The sequence below is a fragment of the Garra rufa genome, chromosome 10 (genome assembly GCF_049309525.1).
Source record: "Garra rufa chromosome 10, GarRuf1.0, whole genome shotgun sequence".
Classification (NCBI taxonomy): domain Eukaryota; kingdom Metazoa; phylum Chordata; class Actinopteri; order Cypriniformes; family Cyprinidae; genus Garra; species Garra rufa.
This window is the reverse complement of record NC_133370.1, coordinates 37,778,454-37,797,845: the sequence shown is the minus strand read 5'-3', so window position 1 is coordinate 37,797,845 and position 19,392 is coordinate 37,778,454. Positions and strand designations below refer to the sequence as shown.

General features: G+C 35.8%; 1 protein-coding gene across 2 annotated transcripts; it reads right to left on the bottom strand.

Moving 5' to 3' along the window:
- Positions 1-860: 860 nt before the first annotated feature.
- Positions 861-16,848, bottom strand: tfr1a (transferrin receptor 1a). Of its 2 annotated transcripts, none has more exons than XM_073848791.1 (18): positions 16,724-16,848; positions 14,066-14,116; positions 13,530-13,764; positions 13,225-13,405; positions 12,898-13,120; positions 11,553-11,675; positions 11,366-11,461; positions 11,131-11,270; positions 9,170-9,339; positions 8,946-9,065; positions 8,754-8,839; positions 8,058-8,121; positions 7,907-7,974; positions 7,737-7,804; positions 6,431-6,512; positions 6,090-6,317; positions 4,852-5,004; positions 861-3,028 (listed from the first exon to the last, which is right to left on the bottom strand). In XM_073848791.1, exons 2-18 carry the CDS (start codon positions 14,096-14,098, stop codon positions 2,786-2,788), a joined length of 2,313 nt encoding a protein of 770 aa, XP_073704892.1. In that variant the 5' UTR covers positions 14,099-14,116; positions 16,724-16,848; the 3' UTR covers positions 861-2,785. The 2 variants fall into 2 exon arrangements, with proteins under 2 accessions (XP_073704892.1, XP_073704893.1); XM_073848792.1 differs by having other exon boundaries at positions 14,066-14,113; positions 16,724-16,841.
- Positions 16,849-19,392: the final 2,544 nt, after the last annotated feature.

Genomic DNA, 19,392 nt, shown 5'->3' with positions numbered 1-19,392 from the left:
ACATGCTCATGCTTCTATTGACAACCCACTCTTAAAGAGACAGGACGCTTTCATTATGACGGCAATGAACGACACCATAACAGCTAACTTTAAACTTAATTTTAAACTCTACTCTACAGTTTTACCATCAAGGAACTGGTATGATATCAAGTTTATATTTAATATGGCATATTTATACAAGGTTAGGGGAAGACGTATTTTGCTTTTGAAACGCACCTTTATTATAAAGCCTATCGCCAGCAGGCTGTTAAAAAGATAACATAAAAAAATTTATTTGCCGGATGTTAATATCCGAGTTAAATTTACAGAACCTCTCGGCTGAATTATAGTCATAAAATAGTCGAAGAGAATTCTTCAAAGTACTCTAGTTCTACCATGTGGTTGTTTTAAGAATTGCAGACAAATCCCAGCTGCACACAAATAAGTGTCTTTTGATTTTATAGTACAAGGAAACATCGTGTGGATATTTTAATTAATTGAAAATCATAATGAACTAGGACTACTGGTTGCACTATTTGTACCTATTGAGCTTAGACCTAGCTGAAATTAGACAGCTTCTAAATTATCATTATTATTATTTTAGATTGAAATCATGTAAAAAAAAAAAAATAACCTTTTAGTACAATGTATTTGTTTGATTATTTTGGCGTGCCATGTATATACAAGCTATGCTTACAAATAATATTTCAAAACTTATGAGTCATAGATGTACAGACGTCCAACATTTGAGGTTCAAAAAGTGATGAAAAGAACATTTTAGTGTCAATGTTGTCAGCTAGATGAGAATTCCTGTACTTTACGCCACAGTTACATAACACAGAGCTTTTACAGATGTCACATTAAAGTCTCCACAGTTTAAATCAGTTGTTCAAACTTTTTATTAATCACTTGCAGACTTATAAAACTGAGAATCAGTGCATGTGTAATGCAATAAACCAATTATGTCTACAACAAAACCAAGATATGGATATACATAGACAATCATGAAACTGTAATAGCCTATGGAAAGGATGAATACTCTTTAATCTCCATTTTATTTTTTTCGACACACAAATATATATAAAATATGTGAGTGTGTGTGTATAGGTGCTCAAACAGGACATTTTAAAGTCATACATGAGTGTTTTTCAGTGCATAAAAATTATTTCCCACTTTTCGATTTAATATTGACGTCTTCTGACAACCACAAATGATACTGGCATCAAAAGGTGAATAGATGAATGGTTTTGTAATTTAATCTCACTTTTGCAAGTAAAACAGCAAGAGTGAAGTTAAATACACACAAAGAAAAGAACAAAGAGGAGGAAAAAAGAAAAAAAAAAGTATTTTAGAAGCTTCATCATAATCTACAAGGCACAAATAAGTAAATAATACAGCAGAAACAAAAGAAATACGAAAACCGAATAAGAGAACAGAACATAATCTTATAGAAGCCAATGACAGGATCTTACAGAGAATGTTTCTATAGTTTTTAATCTCTGCTGTGATCCTCACCCACTCCACATTTGATTAATCCAAGGCTAAAGAAGGTAACAGCACTTGATTGTGTATGAAAAACTGACAATAGATTACATGACTCACAACAGATAACTACTATGGTAAGAGTGTGTGAATAAAGATGATCTTGTACATCATCATGGGAAACACTGTTCCCAATAATTACATCCACACCACAGTGAAATATGAGGGGCACTGCCCTCGATATCAACACATCGGTAGGCAAAAACTACCATCATCTTCGCATTATGGAAGGCACTGCTTCCGATAATGATTCTGGTTTAGGTATAACATTGATTCAAAAGGAGGATGCCAAAGACTGATACATACCAGTAATTTACCGCTTTTTTTAAATGATCATTTAAGAAACACGATGTTGTAGTCTCTGGTCATAGCTTTTGAAAACAAGGTTATCTCCATAGCAGATGCTGCTTTCACATTTCGACAGTATAACTGTCATAATTATGGAAGGCACTGCTTCCGATAATTATACATTTGTTAAAAAAGGCGTTACAAAATGCTATTTATAGTGATCCCTGTCACTGATAAATAAAAAACTAATAAATAGAAAGAGGCTTTCCTGTGTGGCTCTGAAATTTCTATTATGTAACAGAATTGATCTGAAAAGCCCCTGAAAAAGCGTATCCAACCAGAAAATTGGACAAATACTGTGCCTTACGAGGTGTTTTATGATCACAGGTAAGATAGGTTACAAACAAAAAAAAAGACAATGGCTGATTGTCTAACTGCAGCCTGTATGAAAAAAAAACTCTAAATTCAGACTGTTTAGGTATTATGCAAGAAGTTCCTAAAAGGTGTCTGAAAATGTTCAAAATAACAAACCAGTAACATTCCGAATTTGTATAATTTAAACTAGATCTTAAAGAAATGGTTCGTCCAAGAATATAAATTCTGGGTTATTTACCTTAATGTCAATCTAACCCCTTATGGATTCAGAGGACAAATTATACCACATAAGTAATATTGAGCTACTTTTTTTCATATTTTATGCCTTTGTGCCTTTTTTGAAGTTTGGTGTAGCATGACCAGTACATTTTTCAAAAATCTTCTTTCTTGTTTCACAGAAGGGGTTTGCAATGACATGAAGGTGAATAAATGATAATCAATTTTTGGCTCAACTATTGCTGTAAATACTGAGGTAAACCTCTAATGATACATTTGTGTTAATAGAGCACCAAAATCATTTTCTGCTTTAATTTTCCTTTTTTGCCTTGAATGATGATTCAAATGTATCACATAGTTAAAGAGATGAGCTGAATCTGCTTGTCTAAATTTCATTATCCATATCCCATACTTCCCCTGCCAATGCATTGGCACAGCCCTGGATGGTCCAGGTGGCAAGAGCAAACTGATTCTTGAATTGGTCAATGTCAGCAGATTCTAGCCCTCCTTTAATAGCTTCAAGGTGATCCACAAGAGCTGCCAGAGTGTGTGGTCCAGAGCCAAGCAGAATGTGCCGGAATAGACTCTGCCGCGGAGACACATAGGGAGAGAGAAGACTGCCTTCCACCTTCAAACAGACAAATCATGTTAACATTCACATTGTAAAACAACAGAACTACGGACAAACTACAGCTGCTGCGAAAATGTTGCCGTTTCTAATTGAATAAAGTTCTAAAGTTGTATATCCCTATAATGTAATCTGAGAAACTTTTAAAAGGGTTTTAAGGCTGGCATTTTTACCATGTATGCTAGAGTACCCATAGAATATAGAGAAAGTAAATGTTCAGCCATTATACTCATTTAGTATATCTAACACAATTAGCAATCAGAGTGAGGGAAAACAATATTTGATCCCCTATATGTTTGCCCACTGATATTTGATCCTCTATAAATCAGCAAGATTTCTGCCTCCCAGGTGTCTTTTATACAGGTAACAATCTGAGATTAGGAGGACTCCAAAGAGAGTACTCCTAATCTCAATTTGTTACCTGTATAAATGTCCACAAAAGCAATCAGACCTACACAAGGCTGGAATGGGCTAATCAAGACCATCGCCAAGCAGCTTGGTGAGAATGTGACAACAGTTTATTATTACAGCGATTATTTGCAAATGGAAGATGCACAAAATAACTGACAATCTCCCTTGGTCTGGGGCTCCACTTTGTGGACTTTCAATGATCATGAGAATGTTGAGGAATCAGCCCAGAATTATAAGGGAGGATCTTGTCAATGATAAAGGCAGCTGGGACCATAGTTACCAACAAAACAATTGGTAACACACTACACCGTGAAGGACTGAAATCCTGCAGCGATCGCAAAGTCCCCCTGTTTAAGAAAGCACATGAACAGGCCCGTCTGAAGTTTGTCAAAGAACATCTGAATGATTCAGAGGAGAACTGGATGAAAGTGTTGTGGTGAGATGAGACCAAAAATCAAGCTCTTTGGCATCAACTTGCTGTGTTTGGAGGAGGAGGAATGCTGTATATGACCTCAAGAAAACTATCCCCACTGTCAAACACGGAGGTGGAAACATTATGCTTTGGGGTGTTTTTCTTTGGAGGACAGTGCACTGTATCAAAGGGACGATGGACGGGGCCCATGTACAGTCAAATCTTGGGTGAGAACCTCCTCCTCTCAATCAGAGCACTGAAAATGGGTCATGGATGGGTATTCCAGGATGACAATGACCCAAAACACACAGCCAAGGCAACAAAGGAGTGGCTCAAGAAGAATCGCATTAAGGTCCTAGTGTGGCCTAACCAGTCTCCAGACCCTAATCCCATAGAAAATCTGTGGAGGGAGCTAAAGGTTCGAGTTGCCAAACCTTAATGATTTGAAGAAAAAAAATGCAAAGAGGAGTGGGACAAAATCCTTCCTGAGATGTGTGCAAACCTGGTGGCCAACTACAAGAAACGTCTGACCTTTCTTGTAGATGAGAGACAAGGGTTTTGCCACCAAGTACCAAGTCATGTTTTTAGAAAGGGTCAAATACTTATTTAACTTATTAAAATAAATAAATTATAACTTTTTTGAAATGTGTTTTTCTGGATTGTTTTGTTAAACCTACCATTAAAATTATAGACTGATCATTTTTTTTTGCCAGTGGGTAAACATACAAAATCAGCAGGGGATCAAATATTTTTTCCCCTCACTGTATATACATTTAAAATGCATCTTTCTTCTTTGAGAAAGCGGAACAGAAATACTGATTATTTATCATTATGACCCTCTTCCTAATACCACTTGCTTTTCAACAACAGCAAAGCAGCAGCAAAGGCTATTGGATATATAAAAATGCCTTTTGATATATTACATCCCAACTTCCTTTTTCTACAGGAAATACGTCAACACAGGAAAGCATGATATAGCTTAACAAACAATGTTATTTACCCTCATAATGCGATTGTTAATGATGCGACACTGCTCCATGTCTTCAAGATCACTGTTCCGGATGGCTGAAAGAAGGGCGCTGGCTGCACGATCGTATGACCCCTGAGCTGAGAGAAGCCACTGCATCGTCAAAGTGGAAGGAAGGCGGCCCGACTTAAAAAAAAAAATTGCAGTAAGTGAATTACAACTCCCTGTAGCCTTTCTGTATTTTACAAAAAAAATCATCAAACATCAAGCTTAAAGGGATAGTTCACCCAAAAATGAAAATTTGATGTTTATCTGCTTACCCCCAGGGCATCCAAGATGTAGGTGACTTTGTTTCCTCAGAAAAACACAAACGAAGATTTTTAATGAAAACCGGTGCAGTCGGCCAGCCTTATCATGGGCTTGGATGGGCACCAAACCTTTAAAAGTAAACAAAAACATGCACAGACAAATCCAAATTACACCCTGTGGCTCAGGATGATACATTGATGTCTTAAGACACGAAACGATCGGTTTTTGTGAGAAACTGAACAGTATTTATATAATTTTTTACCTTTGATACACAGCCACGTCCATCTGTCATGAGCATGAGTTTGGCATCAGTCACGTCACATGTGCACGCGCTCTAACGTAGAATACGCAAACTTCTTAAGGGGAAATCAGTGAAAAGTCCCGGATGAGTTTGCGCAAACAAACGTAATCTTTTAGCTTTAAATCGGTTTAAACAATCAGGATACGCGCAAGTAATTACCATTTTGAATAGCCGCTATACCCACAATCTCTGTGCTCTGTGTAAACAATGAGTGTCGTATAAATGCAACAGATCGCTTCCGGCGTTTGCGTATTCAGTTTGCGTGACTGATGCCAAACTCGTGCTCAGGAGAGATGGACGTGGCTGTGTGTCAAAGGTAAAAAAAGTTGATATAAATACTGTTCAGTTTCTCACAAAAACCGATCGTTTCGTGTCTTAAGACATCAATGTATCGTCACGAGCCGCAGGGTGTAATTTGGACTTGTCTGTGCATGTTTTTGTTTACTTTTAAAGGTTTGGGGCCCATCTAAGCCCATGATAAGGCTGGCCGACTGCACCGGTTTTCATTAAAAATCTTCGTTTGTGTTTTTCTGAGGAAACAAAGTCACCTACATCTTGGATGCCCTGGGGGTAAGCAGATAAACATCAAATTTTCATTTTTGAGTGAACTATCCCTTTAAGTTCTTTGGGAGTCACACAATGACAAACCATGTAGACTCACCATCTGGCGTGATTCAACTTTAGACCTGATTTGGGACACATAGTTGCGGATAACGCTGGTATACTTTGCCACGTTCATCTTGAGCAAGTGGTCGTGCACCAGCCGAAGCGTAACCAGTCCGACCACCTCACCTGCAGTCTTGGCGATTTTCAGAGTGCTGTAGGAAGTGTACCGATCCAGAGTTTGCTCGGTATCTTCAACAGTGCCATAAGGGTATGACTTTGAACTCTGAAACACATCAGCAACATGTTTACTTTCTATCTTTCATATAGTTTCAAACAAACTGTAGCTGAATCTATTTTACTTTATTTTGAGACCTTCAGAAAAACCTGAATACTCACAATAAATCGAAATGAAAGTGATGGGATGCCCGAGAAGGCCTGGAATGGATAAGCAGAGTGAGACAAACCCATAGGTTCCATTCTGTGGAAGAAAAAAAATGGAAATTTGTGTTTATATGGATATTATGCAGGACATACACACAAATACTGTATATATAAATGACAAAAGCATGAAGCATAAAATACATGAATTCAAAATATGAATAAATGATATGAATAAATACTATAATAGTATTTAAATAGGGGTGTGATGAGACACTTATCTCACGAGACGAGACATGAGATTGGGTTCACGAGAACGAGACGAGACAAGATTTTTTAACTCTTTTAAAGAAATCCTCAGTGATGAAATATATAGTGGAAAATAGTATTTTATTCAACAAAAAAAAAAAAATGTAGGTGCATTTTGATATGAACTTGTACTTTATGAAATTAAACTTCTATTTTAATTAATGATATGCAGTAATAAACATGTAAACTAATGCTGCATGATTTTGGGTAAACTGAAAAACAATTTTCTTTTATAAATTGGAGATCTCCATTCTGAAGAAAAAAGTATTAAAAATCTGAAAAAAATTACATAATTTACTAGTGGTTCTGACAATGTTCATTGCTTAAGTCTATATTTGAACAAAATTTGAGCCAGTGTCTCGAAAGATGTCTCTAAAGACTTGTTTCACTACTGGAATCTTTTGAATGTATAATTCAATGACAAATACTTTTTTTAAACGTGCAGTTGTCGCCACCTCCTGGCGAAGAGGACAAGCGTTACACTACATACATGTTAGAAGATACTTTCGTTTTGATCGCTACTGTAGACCATAAGTGTTTATACCCAAACTATAAGCTATTATCCCAGTACTTATGTTTGTCTGTAATAAAGAAATAATGATGATTATGTGGTTAAAAAGACTGTTTGTGTTTCATTCTGAAACCGCAGCAGTAAGAATGCAGATTTGAATGTCTTCAATAACTTTCACATCATAAGCGTCAGTGGAGTGTGTGAAACAGTTGTAATAGACACTGCTGATTCCTTGTCATTCATGAATAAGATCGCGTGGGTGTTTGAACAGAGATCGTGATATTTTAAGGAGTAGTCATGCAGCTTTAATGTAAACACTGCAAAATGTTTTGCCATGATATCGTCACGTTCTCGCGAGACTAGTCAGATCTCGTGGGACACATCGGATCTCACGAGATCTCGTGCCACGAGATATCGTCACACCCCTATATTTAAATAATACTTAAATAATATACTGAAACTAAAATCAAACTGTAGACCATAAGTAGTGGGGGACAAACATACACAGACTTCTCCCAGTTGGATCCAGCAAACTGTTCATGCAAGGATTTGGTTGCATCAGGAGACGAGACCTGCATAGGGGAAAAAAAGGTTATTTCTCTTTTTAGGACAGACGAAACCGCTTTTTTCAGATTATAAGTAGTTTGATGCCAAAGATTTAGCATTTGTGATACCTGTTTCATAGTGCTCTCTAGTAAGTCATACAGCAGTGGACTGGCAGTTGCTTTGAAAGATTCAGAACCTAAAGAGAATGTCAGATCACGTCATCAACTCAAGATCAAAGTTCTTCTTCTTCAACTTTTCAAGAAATGAATCTTTACAAACCTGAAATAATTTCATCAAGGCTGATGTAAGAAAACATTTTCAAATTCAAGGAGGACAGGTAGCCCTGTGGGTACAAAAAACGCAAACATATTTACTGACTTACAGTAACTGCTGAATGCACAAGCTGTTTGGAATTGCATACTAACATACTACAGTACTCTTACTATTTCTGCAGCATTTAGTACAGTATGTGTATTGTCCACAGATATATTCTGTATATTCCATTTTTGATTAGGAAGTTGAGACATTTTGCATAAAATGTAATATTTCCAAGATGATATCACTATAAGGCAATGTGATGATGTAGCAGTTTATCTATTTTAATTGCAGTGTTTCAATTACTATTTTTTTTAAATAGTAGGCAGCGTAAACAATGCAGTATTTAATGACTAGAACTTCATTAAAAAACACAATAATAATAATAATAATATACACACACTGCATCTAAATACAGCAAATACATGCATAATTAAAACCTTCATATTTTCAAACTTCAAGTCAGTTTTAACTTTGACAAAGTAATGGAAAATGTATAATTATTGGTTTAATGTAGTGCATGTACATTCTTGTTATTGATGTTTCCTTTTGTGATGTTGTTACTATTATTTGTTGTTATATCATACAAACACAGAAAATGTACTCCCATTTCTAAAATTGTTATTGTTAAACAGAAGGCAGCCAAAGATGCATTCATACCTCTAACCACTCGGTGGCCCCAACGCTCCCAAATTCACCAGCACTCCAGCTAGCAAAAATAATGCTCCTCTTTGGCTTGAATCCATCTTTGAAAAAAAGAAAGAAGTATTTAAAAAAAATCATTCTTAATTAAAAAATTAACATATAATGACATTTATTTATCTAAAAAGACATCACTACTTGTTTATGTACCATTCCTGATCATGTCTGTTATAGTTCTGGCCAACTCCACCATTAAACTTGTGCCAACTGTGCTTTTGGCAAATCCAGCACCCCATGCATCTCGTTGGGCTCCGATCACCATATAACGATCTAAAGCAAAGAACGAAGGCTCAAATTAAGTGATCAGGGACTGGAACCAATTACTTGTTTGATGTACACAGTTGCTTAAAGCAGAACATAACAGAATAGAGTACCTGCATCCATATAACCTTTAATGACTCCAAACACATTGTGGATTTTTTTCTGAATAAGGTTGTTTTTTACTTCCACTGTAATAATGTCGTTATCACCACCGAGGTTGTACATGGTACCCGAAAGCATCCCATCACTCCAGCCATTAGGTGAAGACCGACCTTCTAACTTACTGTTTGAGGACAGGAGCAGACAAAAATGACAAACATGTAAATAGAGGAAATGTCAGCAAACCTCACTGACAAAACTACATAATTGTTTAAATTTTCTAATAAAAATGCAAGTGGTGCTTGCACATGCAGAAGTTGTTGCCAGGATGCTAGGGTTATCTGGGTGATTTCCAAGACTGAGTGTTTTTAGTGCATTGTTGCATGGGCTTGATAGATGGTTGTTACTACTGTAGGCTGTTGCTGGCTCAGGTCAAAAAAGCCCAACACTAAGCATATATTTTATTTTGAGGCATTTCTTAAGAATAAAACTCTTCTTAACTTTTTTTATTATTAATTTCTAAAAGAAAATTTTGAATTCCAACAAACATTTCTTAAATATGTTACATATTTTTTAAGATTGTTCTAAAGACAAAACCTAAATTTAAAATGTTCTGAAAATAATTGCAAATAACCTCTTAAATCCCAAAAGGTAAGATATTTAAATGTATGCATGCATTTATTTATATATCTATTTATACATACAACAGTTCTCAAATCTGATTAGCTGATAAAAGGCCAATATTAGAGTGATTTCACAGGTCCTCCAACTGCTTCACCGTTTGTATCATGCATCACTCTGCTTGCATTGTATTTCTCACAGCGAGTGTCATGGCGGACGCACAAATCCACTATAATTTTTTAAAAACTTGTGTCACGGAATGTTGTTTTAAGATGTTTCAGGCGAGAATTTACTTATATAGTTCAAATATGCAGTCTTTTAATAAAGATAACATCTATTTGAAAAATTGTGTCGACGTTGTTGGACATGTGAGCTCCAGGGCATGAGCGACTGTTCAGTGCTCATGATCCGCGGACCGCAGACTTTCTTCGGCCAGATCTTTTGGAATTTACACCTGGCTCTGATGTCTCTATAGTGGTTAAACAGGAGTTATAATTTGTTTTGGGCAAATCTAACGGGCAGTCTTTAGTCTCATTAAACTATTATTTGTTCCAGAGCAAATAGTTTTGGCAAAATCTCATCATGTTTATGTAAATTCAATGCTGTATCAGAGCACTTTCTTTGTACATTTGACTGAATTTCCTAGCTACTTTTATAATGGCTGTTGTTGTTTATTAAATATTATTAAATAATATTTTATGTAAACAGTAGAAGAGTTTAGTACTGAGAAATTATGATTTTAGTTACATTGTTTCGCCATTAGATGGCGACAAGAGACTGTTTTTACAAGTCAACAGTAAAGACTTTCATACTGAAAAATAAATTTTAAATGAAAGTAAAGAAAATGAAAGCTTGCACAGCTTACAAACACACTGAGCAGCGCTGTCATCTGAAATCACCCTTAACAGATGAAAAGATATTAACATTACGACAAAGATTATGCTTTCCTCAGCGGACATTTACATTAACGTTTTATTGATAAGGGATTGAGCTGAAGAATGAATGCTGTATCAGATGCAGGTAATCACACTCACCTACTCAATCTCTCTCTAATAATACTCTACTACACATAATACACTGTTTTTACTACAGTAATAAAATAAGCTTTTAATGAAGCATCTCAACGTTCCTTTGTTACTAATTCTAAAGTGACATTTTGGAATTAGTAACGGAGGCTTGGAATCAGCTATTAAACTGTCAACTTTAGATTTGAATCTGCAGAGGAACAAAGTAATTCTGCACAAAAGAGGGCTTTTAAAGACACTCCATTGTCCATTGTTTTACGCATTTACACACTCGTGCCGTTGAACAGTAAATAGTAAATAGCAAGAAATTACGAAAATCACAACTGCACCTCATGATCTCAGTAGCCTGTCTTATGGTTATAGTTTGGGCCGGAATGTTGGGCAAGCCAGAAGACTGAGCCGGGGGAAACTGGGTATGATTGAAGGAAGGGAATGCTGGAGTGTAAGGATCACCAGTGCCAAGATGGACCTATGAAAAGAGAGTTTTAATAAAGTCATATATCAACTTCACATAAACTTCTAAATGCACAAATCTTTTGATAAGAGAAAGGTTCCACAACTTACATGACCAAAAAGAGCAGTGTTCTCTCGAATACTATAGTTAACAGGATCTGGATAAATTAGCACAGCACTAGCATTTAAGCTAGCAGCATTAGCAACCTGTATTAAGCAAATTGAAACAAAAAAAAATGTAAAATAAGTAATTATCAGTAATAACTGTCCTAACACATCAATCTGTGAGTGAACCAACCTTTTCAGCAAAACTTAAGAGTCCAGCTCTGACCAAGACAACCTTTCCATTCACGTCAACATTCAGCTCCTGTAGGCGCCTGAAGTCCTCTGCTCGTCCATAATGGGCATATAGAGCTGCACCCTATACAACACAATAAGTAATAAGGAACAGGCTGAACGGTCATTACTCCCTAAAAACCTTCCCTTCTACTGGAGCTCTCAAATCCCAATTATATTCAAAGTTTAATCCCAGATGTATAATTTTCTTTTTTCTGTGGAACACAAACTGACATTTTTAGAAAAAATAATTCATCTCTGCAAGTCCATCTAATGCAAGTGGCTGTTAGGACATTGTAAATCTGAGATGGCATGAGGGCGAGTAAACGATTAGAGACTTTTCATTTTTTGGTGGCGTATCCCAACACAGACAACTAACAGCACTGAACCAAAGACTATAGAATACCCAAGACATATCACTCTAATAGTTTTGAATGGGGAAAAATGGGTTGTGGCTCGACCGGCAACTAACAATGAAATTTATTTTTCTACCTATTAGATTGTGTTTTTTTTAACGTCTACACCTACCCCAACCCTAAACTTAGCCCTTACTATAATAAAAAAAAAAAAACGGTATTATTGTTGTACAGTGTGATAAAAATAACGTTAGATTGATGTGCGCATGCCCAGTAGCGAATCATGAAAAATGCAACGTTCATTATGGCCGCGAAGCCCCGCCTTCTTAATGAAAGAGCCAATCGTTGATTAGTAAAATCAGCTGCCGTTAGAAGTCCGGTTGCTATAGAAACAATCGGCACTCTAAGACGTGCACTCAATACTGCGCATGTGCACTGGCTCATCTTGCCTGAAAAATAAGCGTTTTTAACGCTATTGGAGCACAAGGAATCATATTTATGAGGCAGTTCTTGTCGGATTTCTTTGGTGATTTGAAATATGAAATTTAATCCTGAGCTTGGTGAACAGTTTTGGAGAATTTTATGTTTCCCCATTCAAAGAGTTAGGAGCTGCACTTGCCTGCCCGAGAGGCATTTCAAAGATGGCCGCCGAGTGACATGACTTGCCTTAAAGGGACTTTGACTGAACGCAGTGAATATTCAGCTACAAAATAGCTACTTTTTGAAAAGTAACAGAAAATTCAGGTACTGTTGTTTCATGTGAATAAGTGCCCATTCACACCAAAAGTGTTACACTGTTAAGCACTCTCTAGGTACATTAATATATTATATATATATACTATTACTATTACTAAGGATGTGCTTTAAAAAATGTCATTCATGATATTTTTTTTACCTTTATAGTACTTTTTTGTCAGTTGGTTGTCAACATAGATTCCATTCAAAACTAACCTGCACTTCTTTAACTGCACTGTATGCCAAATAGCCCTCAGTTGTTCCCACAACATTGCCACGGAACAGGACTCTGTTATTTGAGGAACCAGGCTCATGGATTTTTACATATTGTTCATCGGTCCAGGTACTCATTCCAAAAGTTTTGAATTTCCCAATGATTTTATTAGCAAGTGCCTCATCTCCTGTGCTTCCTGCCTGGTGACTGGCGCTAGAGAATTCCCTACAAGAGGTAGAAAGAGAGATAGTAAGGCAAAACATGTTTAATTTGAATACCTGCTCAAATTACTGTATGAAAAAAGCAAAAGCGCAGCTGTGTGCATTTACTTGAAGTTGCTATTAATGTTGTTAGTTGTCAGTTTCTTTTTTAGCAATGCCCTGAGATCACTCCAGTCCAACGAATAAACGGCATCTGCTTTCACTGGGGCAATCTCACTAAAGACCGGACAATCTGGCTTGATTTCAGTTTTGTCTGTGCTTCGATTAGACAGGTAACCAATGAGGTATCCTGAAAGACAAAAATAATTAATTAGTTTAATGCTTAAAAATAGTTATACAAAAACGTTTGACCAATCAGAATAAAGTATTCCAGAGGTCTTTAGGCTTGAAAATATACCAGCATATTGGTTTACCAATAATGAAGAGGAACAGAATGGCGATGACAAATCCGCAAACGGTTTTGGGGGAACGCTGGTTCATTTTACTGGGGTAATACGGACGATTATGTTGGTTTTTGTTTTCCCCAACACCGTTAGCCTCCACTTCATCATCCATGTCAGATGAGAGTTTCATCTCCACATGGCTGTTGTCACCCTCCATGTTCTGGGTCAGGTTAAAGCGAGTGTAGGAGCGCGGCTCCCCATTGAACTGGAAAAATACAGTTACAAGATATCATAATAGAATACCGTCCTGGGTTCTTTACCTTAAAAACACTTAAAAGGCATGAAGTAAAACCAATATCAAGAACATATTAAAAAGGTTTCAGGTAAAGTTCCTTAACATCTCAGCTGAAAAGAAACCTTTAAATCTCAGCAATCATAGATTTCATATCAAGAGCTGTGCTTTTTTTCTTTCTTTCTTTGTTACCTCTCAAATGGTAAATGACTGGTTCAGATAACTCTGCCTACAAATTAATTTTTCCATGTCATTATAACAAAGCATGTCTTACGATTTTTGATATTGTTGTCCTGGCTTGATCCATCGTGGCCTGAAATACCTGCTACAAGAGAATGAGAATTGTTGAGCTCTATATCTAAGATCATAATCATAAAACAAAGTGAGATTCCTTATGTCAACAAAAAAAGGATGTTTGCTTAAAGAGATATTGTTTGTAATGCTGGTTAAAGTGCACTATGCAATATTTGTTCATGTTCATGAGTGATATGACAGCGGTCTTGAACTTTTACCTTAACTTGACACCTGTGTGTGTTGGTGCAGAATCACACTTTTCTGTTACATATGTCATTGTGGAAATAGTGTATTCACCGGGCAAGATTATTAGTGAACATACCAGTTTTTTTATTAGACTATTTTAGTCTGAGACATCATATGACTTCAGAAGACTTGGATTATAGCACATTAGTCATATTGATCATATTTTTCAGGCTTGATAGATGTGGTCACTATGAACTGTCAATAAATGGAAAAGAACTGCAAGAAGATTTTTTTTTTATGGAAAAACTAACATTACAATTGGTTTCATCTGCAAAAATGAATCCTGATAGTAATCATGTAAGAGTATGTATGTATGTATGTATGTATGTATGTATACATGATTACTATGAGGAGGCTTTTCCCTCCCTTTATAACAAAACAAAATAACAAATACCCTATGTAGTCCATAGTTAATAATAATATAAGATAATCAAATTTAATTTGTCATGCATACAAAAATTCGAAATGTGTTGTTTTAAGTCAAATTAAGTCATTATAAAATTTAACAAACATGACTATGAACTGAGAGTAATCTCAAGGAGTACATTTATTTTAGCAGAGGTTGAAGGTTACAAGTTAATCTAATAATCCAAAGCACAAGAGACAATCACTACAGGCAAGATAAACATGCATCCTTGAGGCAGTCTCGTTCAACAAACACTACATTTTAAATTTGTTCAAAAATTACTAAAGGCATTAAAGTACACATCAAAAAAGTAACACTGAAGGAATGCACCAAATGCACACTGCTAACTTGCTTGGACACATGCAAGCAAGAGATAGGAAAATGCATATGGGCTACACCCTACCGGGAAAGAACGTGCACACAATCAGATCAAACCAATGTCCATTGGGCCTGACATGTAACCTCTTACTGTCTTTTCCTGAGAAACTGCACAGTCTGCTGGGCTCTTTCAGAGTGGCCCACTAATCTTCATTCCTTTACTCTATCGGTTCGTAACCCCTAGTGCTTACCTATTTACTTCTACCTTTCACTGTGGGAACAACGAGAGCCAAATAAAACTCTCGACAAAGAAACTTTTATCACTCAAACCTACAAAAAAACAAAAAACACAATAACAACTAAACTAGGAGAGGAAGCAAACTCAAATTCAAGGACCAAGACAAGCCAGTCCAATTTTTTATTATGAAAAAACCTCTCCATCAGCAGCTTTAAAATCCTAAATGATTTTGTAAAGTTCTTGTTTAATCCATTCATGCAATACACCCAGAATGTAAACTACTATATAAAGCTACTTAATCATGTGACTGTCTGCCACCGTCACTTGAATTTTTTTTTTCTGAGAAGTAAATGGACGAATTAACCTTGTGTCATTTACTCACATTTAAAAATAGCCTCTCTAGACACATAGGTTATAAATGTATAACTGTGTTTTTCTGGCCATACAGATTAACGTCAAACTATTTCGAATCATAATCTACGTTCCCAAGAATTCCAGACATGGTTGATAATCTTTACAGAACTGGCAGAGAGGATTAAAACTTCACTGTAGCAAATCATGTGATGGTCACACAGTGTGAAAACACACTGTAAAAATTTTGGTTAGGTAACTCAATATCTAAATTACCTCTTTATTTAAGTTAAATTACATATGAGGGAAACAACTGCATTTGTTTTTCATTGAAGTAACAATGGAAAAAAAAAAAAAAAAGTTTATAATCACCAAAATGTATTTGCAACTCAATTTTGTTATAACCTCCTGCAATGTAAATATTGTGCCTTTCAAACTAGCATTGATAATAAATTCAGACAGATGAGCATGGTAACAGGTGACACACAATCTAAGAAGACTCGGGTTAAATAAGAAGGTGACCCTGAAAATAAATGTCACATCCATCTTCCAGCAAATCATTCAAAAAAAATTACACTGTAGTTACACTAAAACAATAATATTTTTTTTTTTACTTAAAACATTGCAATATTATTTCAATTATTAACGATCGAAACTGTAATAATATTAAAACTAAAAACAATTAAGGCAATTTAAATTGTGACCAAAAAAGGTTCGTGTTTTGTTATTAATCTAACTGCACAACAAAATAATCGTTATCTAATATCAGTTTGACACAATCTGTGTAAAGGTCAGTAGATAGGAGTTTGCAGAGCACGTGGATGAACTCAGTCTCTGTAGTCAAATAAAGGTTAAGTCTAGTCCTCTATACAAGCATATACAGTAGCTGCCATACGAAATAAAAGCAACTATTATTATTATAAGTCATATTATTTCACTTATAAGTCAATACTGTGCGGGATAATCCTTACCTCAGTGGTTCAGAAAGCTGTGCACCACTACTCTTAAAGTAGAAATGGCTAACATTTAGTAGACAACGCGTTTATATTAGAAGACCATAAAGTCTGTGATAATCTTACCAATGCTCTCAAGCTCCTGCCTTACTGAAGGCGAAAGTCACGACCGCAGCACCTTAGTCACGACCACTGCGAGAGCCGCACACACACGTAATAACCTTGGAGACCCTGAGAGATTGAGAAGTGCTCATATTGTGGGAAGGCGGGTGCTTTAGAGTCACTTCCGGTTTTCTCTTTTAAGGAAATTATGTATTTAGTATCTCGGTTTAAAAGCTGACAAAGATTTGCTTTGTATTAAAATGTGTTTTAAAATTTAGCCTAATTTAAAATTAGCATTTACATTTTTAGAGTGTTTAGTATAAAATATGGTAATATAGTACAGTAAGACTACATTAATAATACAAAAAATAGCCTAATTTGAAATTTGCATTCACATTTTTAGAGCGTTTAGTATAAAATATGGTAATATAGTACTGTGAGACTACAGTAATAATACAAAAAATATAATAGCATGTACTATGTGTATCAGATGTAATTTTTTTGTATCCTCTTCCTCAATAAAAAAGATCTTGAATGTATTTTTTAAGTAATGAAAAGATTGCTTTATTTTCAAAGTGCCTGTTCAGCAGACTCACACATCAACATCTGTAACTGAGCAGGCAAAAGAAGAACATTTGGGCCAAAGTAATCTAACCTGGGAGACATTTTCCAGGAGCAGCTCAGGAAACTAAAAGACACAACCAATGTGGGTTTTCTTCAAAATTTAGCAGCACCTGTGAAAATACTGTGAATAATACAGTAATTCAGATTTCGTTTTAACTGTGTGTCCAAATATTGGAGAGGCTTCATTCTCTGACTGCTGAAGCACATTTAAGTAACTGTATGTTCCTTACCTGTCACAGCTGAGATTACATGTAGTGGGTGTACAGGAACACAGCAGAAAAGATGGTATAATATTCATCAATACAGTGCATTGCAAAAGTATTTATACCCCTTCATTTCTTTCATGTTTTGCCTTATGTTAAACTGTTTTAAATTACTTTTTTCTACATCAGTCTACACTCCATGCACCATAATGACAAAGCAGAAACATTTCGCTTCATACATTTATTTTTTATTTTTTTAAACTGAAATAAGTACATTGCATAAGTTCATTACCCTTAACTCAGTACTTAGCTGAAGCACCTTTACAGCCTCAAGTCTTTTTGGGTAGATGCAAAAAGATTTGCATACCAACATTTGGCAATTATCTGCCATGCTTCGCCTTAACTCTTCACCTCTGAAGCACTGTCAGCTTGGATGGGGTGTGGCAGACATTTTCATGTTTCTCCAGAAATGTTTTATTGGGTTCAAGTCCAGGCTCTGGCTGGGCCACTCAAGGATGTTCAGAGAGTTGTCTATAAACCGCTCTTGCTGTGTGTTTGGGTTCATTGTCCTGTTGGAAGGTGAACCTTCTGCCCAGTCTGAAGCTATGAATGCTCTGGGCTGGGTTTTTATTAAGGCTGCCTCAATATTTTGGTGCATTGAGCTTTTCTTTTACTCTGACGAGTCTCTCAGTCACATATCCATTAAGCCCAGATTGGTGGAGTGTTGCAGTGATGTTTGTCCTTCTGTAAGTTTCTCCTATCTGCATATATGATCATGGAGTTCAACTATAGTGACCATTAGGTTCTTGGTCACCACTCTAGCCAAAGCACTTTTCCATCAATTGCTCAGTTTGGCCAGGAGGCCAAAGGCTCTGGGAAGAGTTGTGGTTGTTTCAAACTTCTTCCATTAAGGGTAACAGACACTATATGCTTCCGTGAACCTTCAATGCAGCAGAAGTTTTTCTAAACTCTTCCCCAGATGTCTGGCTTGATGCAATCCTGTTTATGTTTTTGCTCTGATATGCATTTTCAGCTGTTAGATCTTTTATTAAGACATGTGCCTTTCCAAATCATACCCATTTAAATGACTTTTACATATGTTAACTTCACTCGAAGTAACATCTACAAACAATATGAATGCTCCTGAGCTAAATTTCAACTGTCCAAGATAAGGGTATGAATACTTATGCAATAGAATTATTTAAGTTTTTTTATTTTTAAAAAATTTGCAAAGATGTTAAAACCTGTTTTTTTATTTGCCATTATGATGTATGGAGTGTAGATTGATGTGGAATTTTTAAAAGAAGTTTAACATAAGGCAGCAACATAAAATGTAAAAAATAAATACATAAATAAAATAAGGGGGTATAAATACTTTCGCAAGGCACTGTATGCTTCCTATTAAAATTATATGTAAACAATTATCAATAAGCATGTTTAAGTATCTACTGATTAAAATTAAAGTAAAATATATGCTGTAAAATTGAAAATATTCCCTGCTCACACTTGTTGAAGTTCAGAGCACGCCCAAAACAATTTCCCTTCTAGTCGAAACATCTCACTCCAGGAACAGTGCCCATGATGTTATTAAGACTTGCTCAAGGGCACATTGATAATATGAGAACTGCAACCACATCCAAATCTGTATTTTCTAACTTAATTTTACTTGTATTTATTCATTTTATTTTGTGGATATAATTCTGTTATTGCTAATTATTGTTTAGAGTGACTTATGTTTCGTAAGTCTCTTTAACTCACTATTATGTTGCTAGTATTAAGGTAAAACCCATTTTTGCAAGACGCCAAAGCAGGTTTCTTTACAATCTCAGACACAATGGGTGGTCTATAATTTATGCCTCTATAATT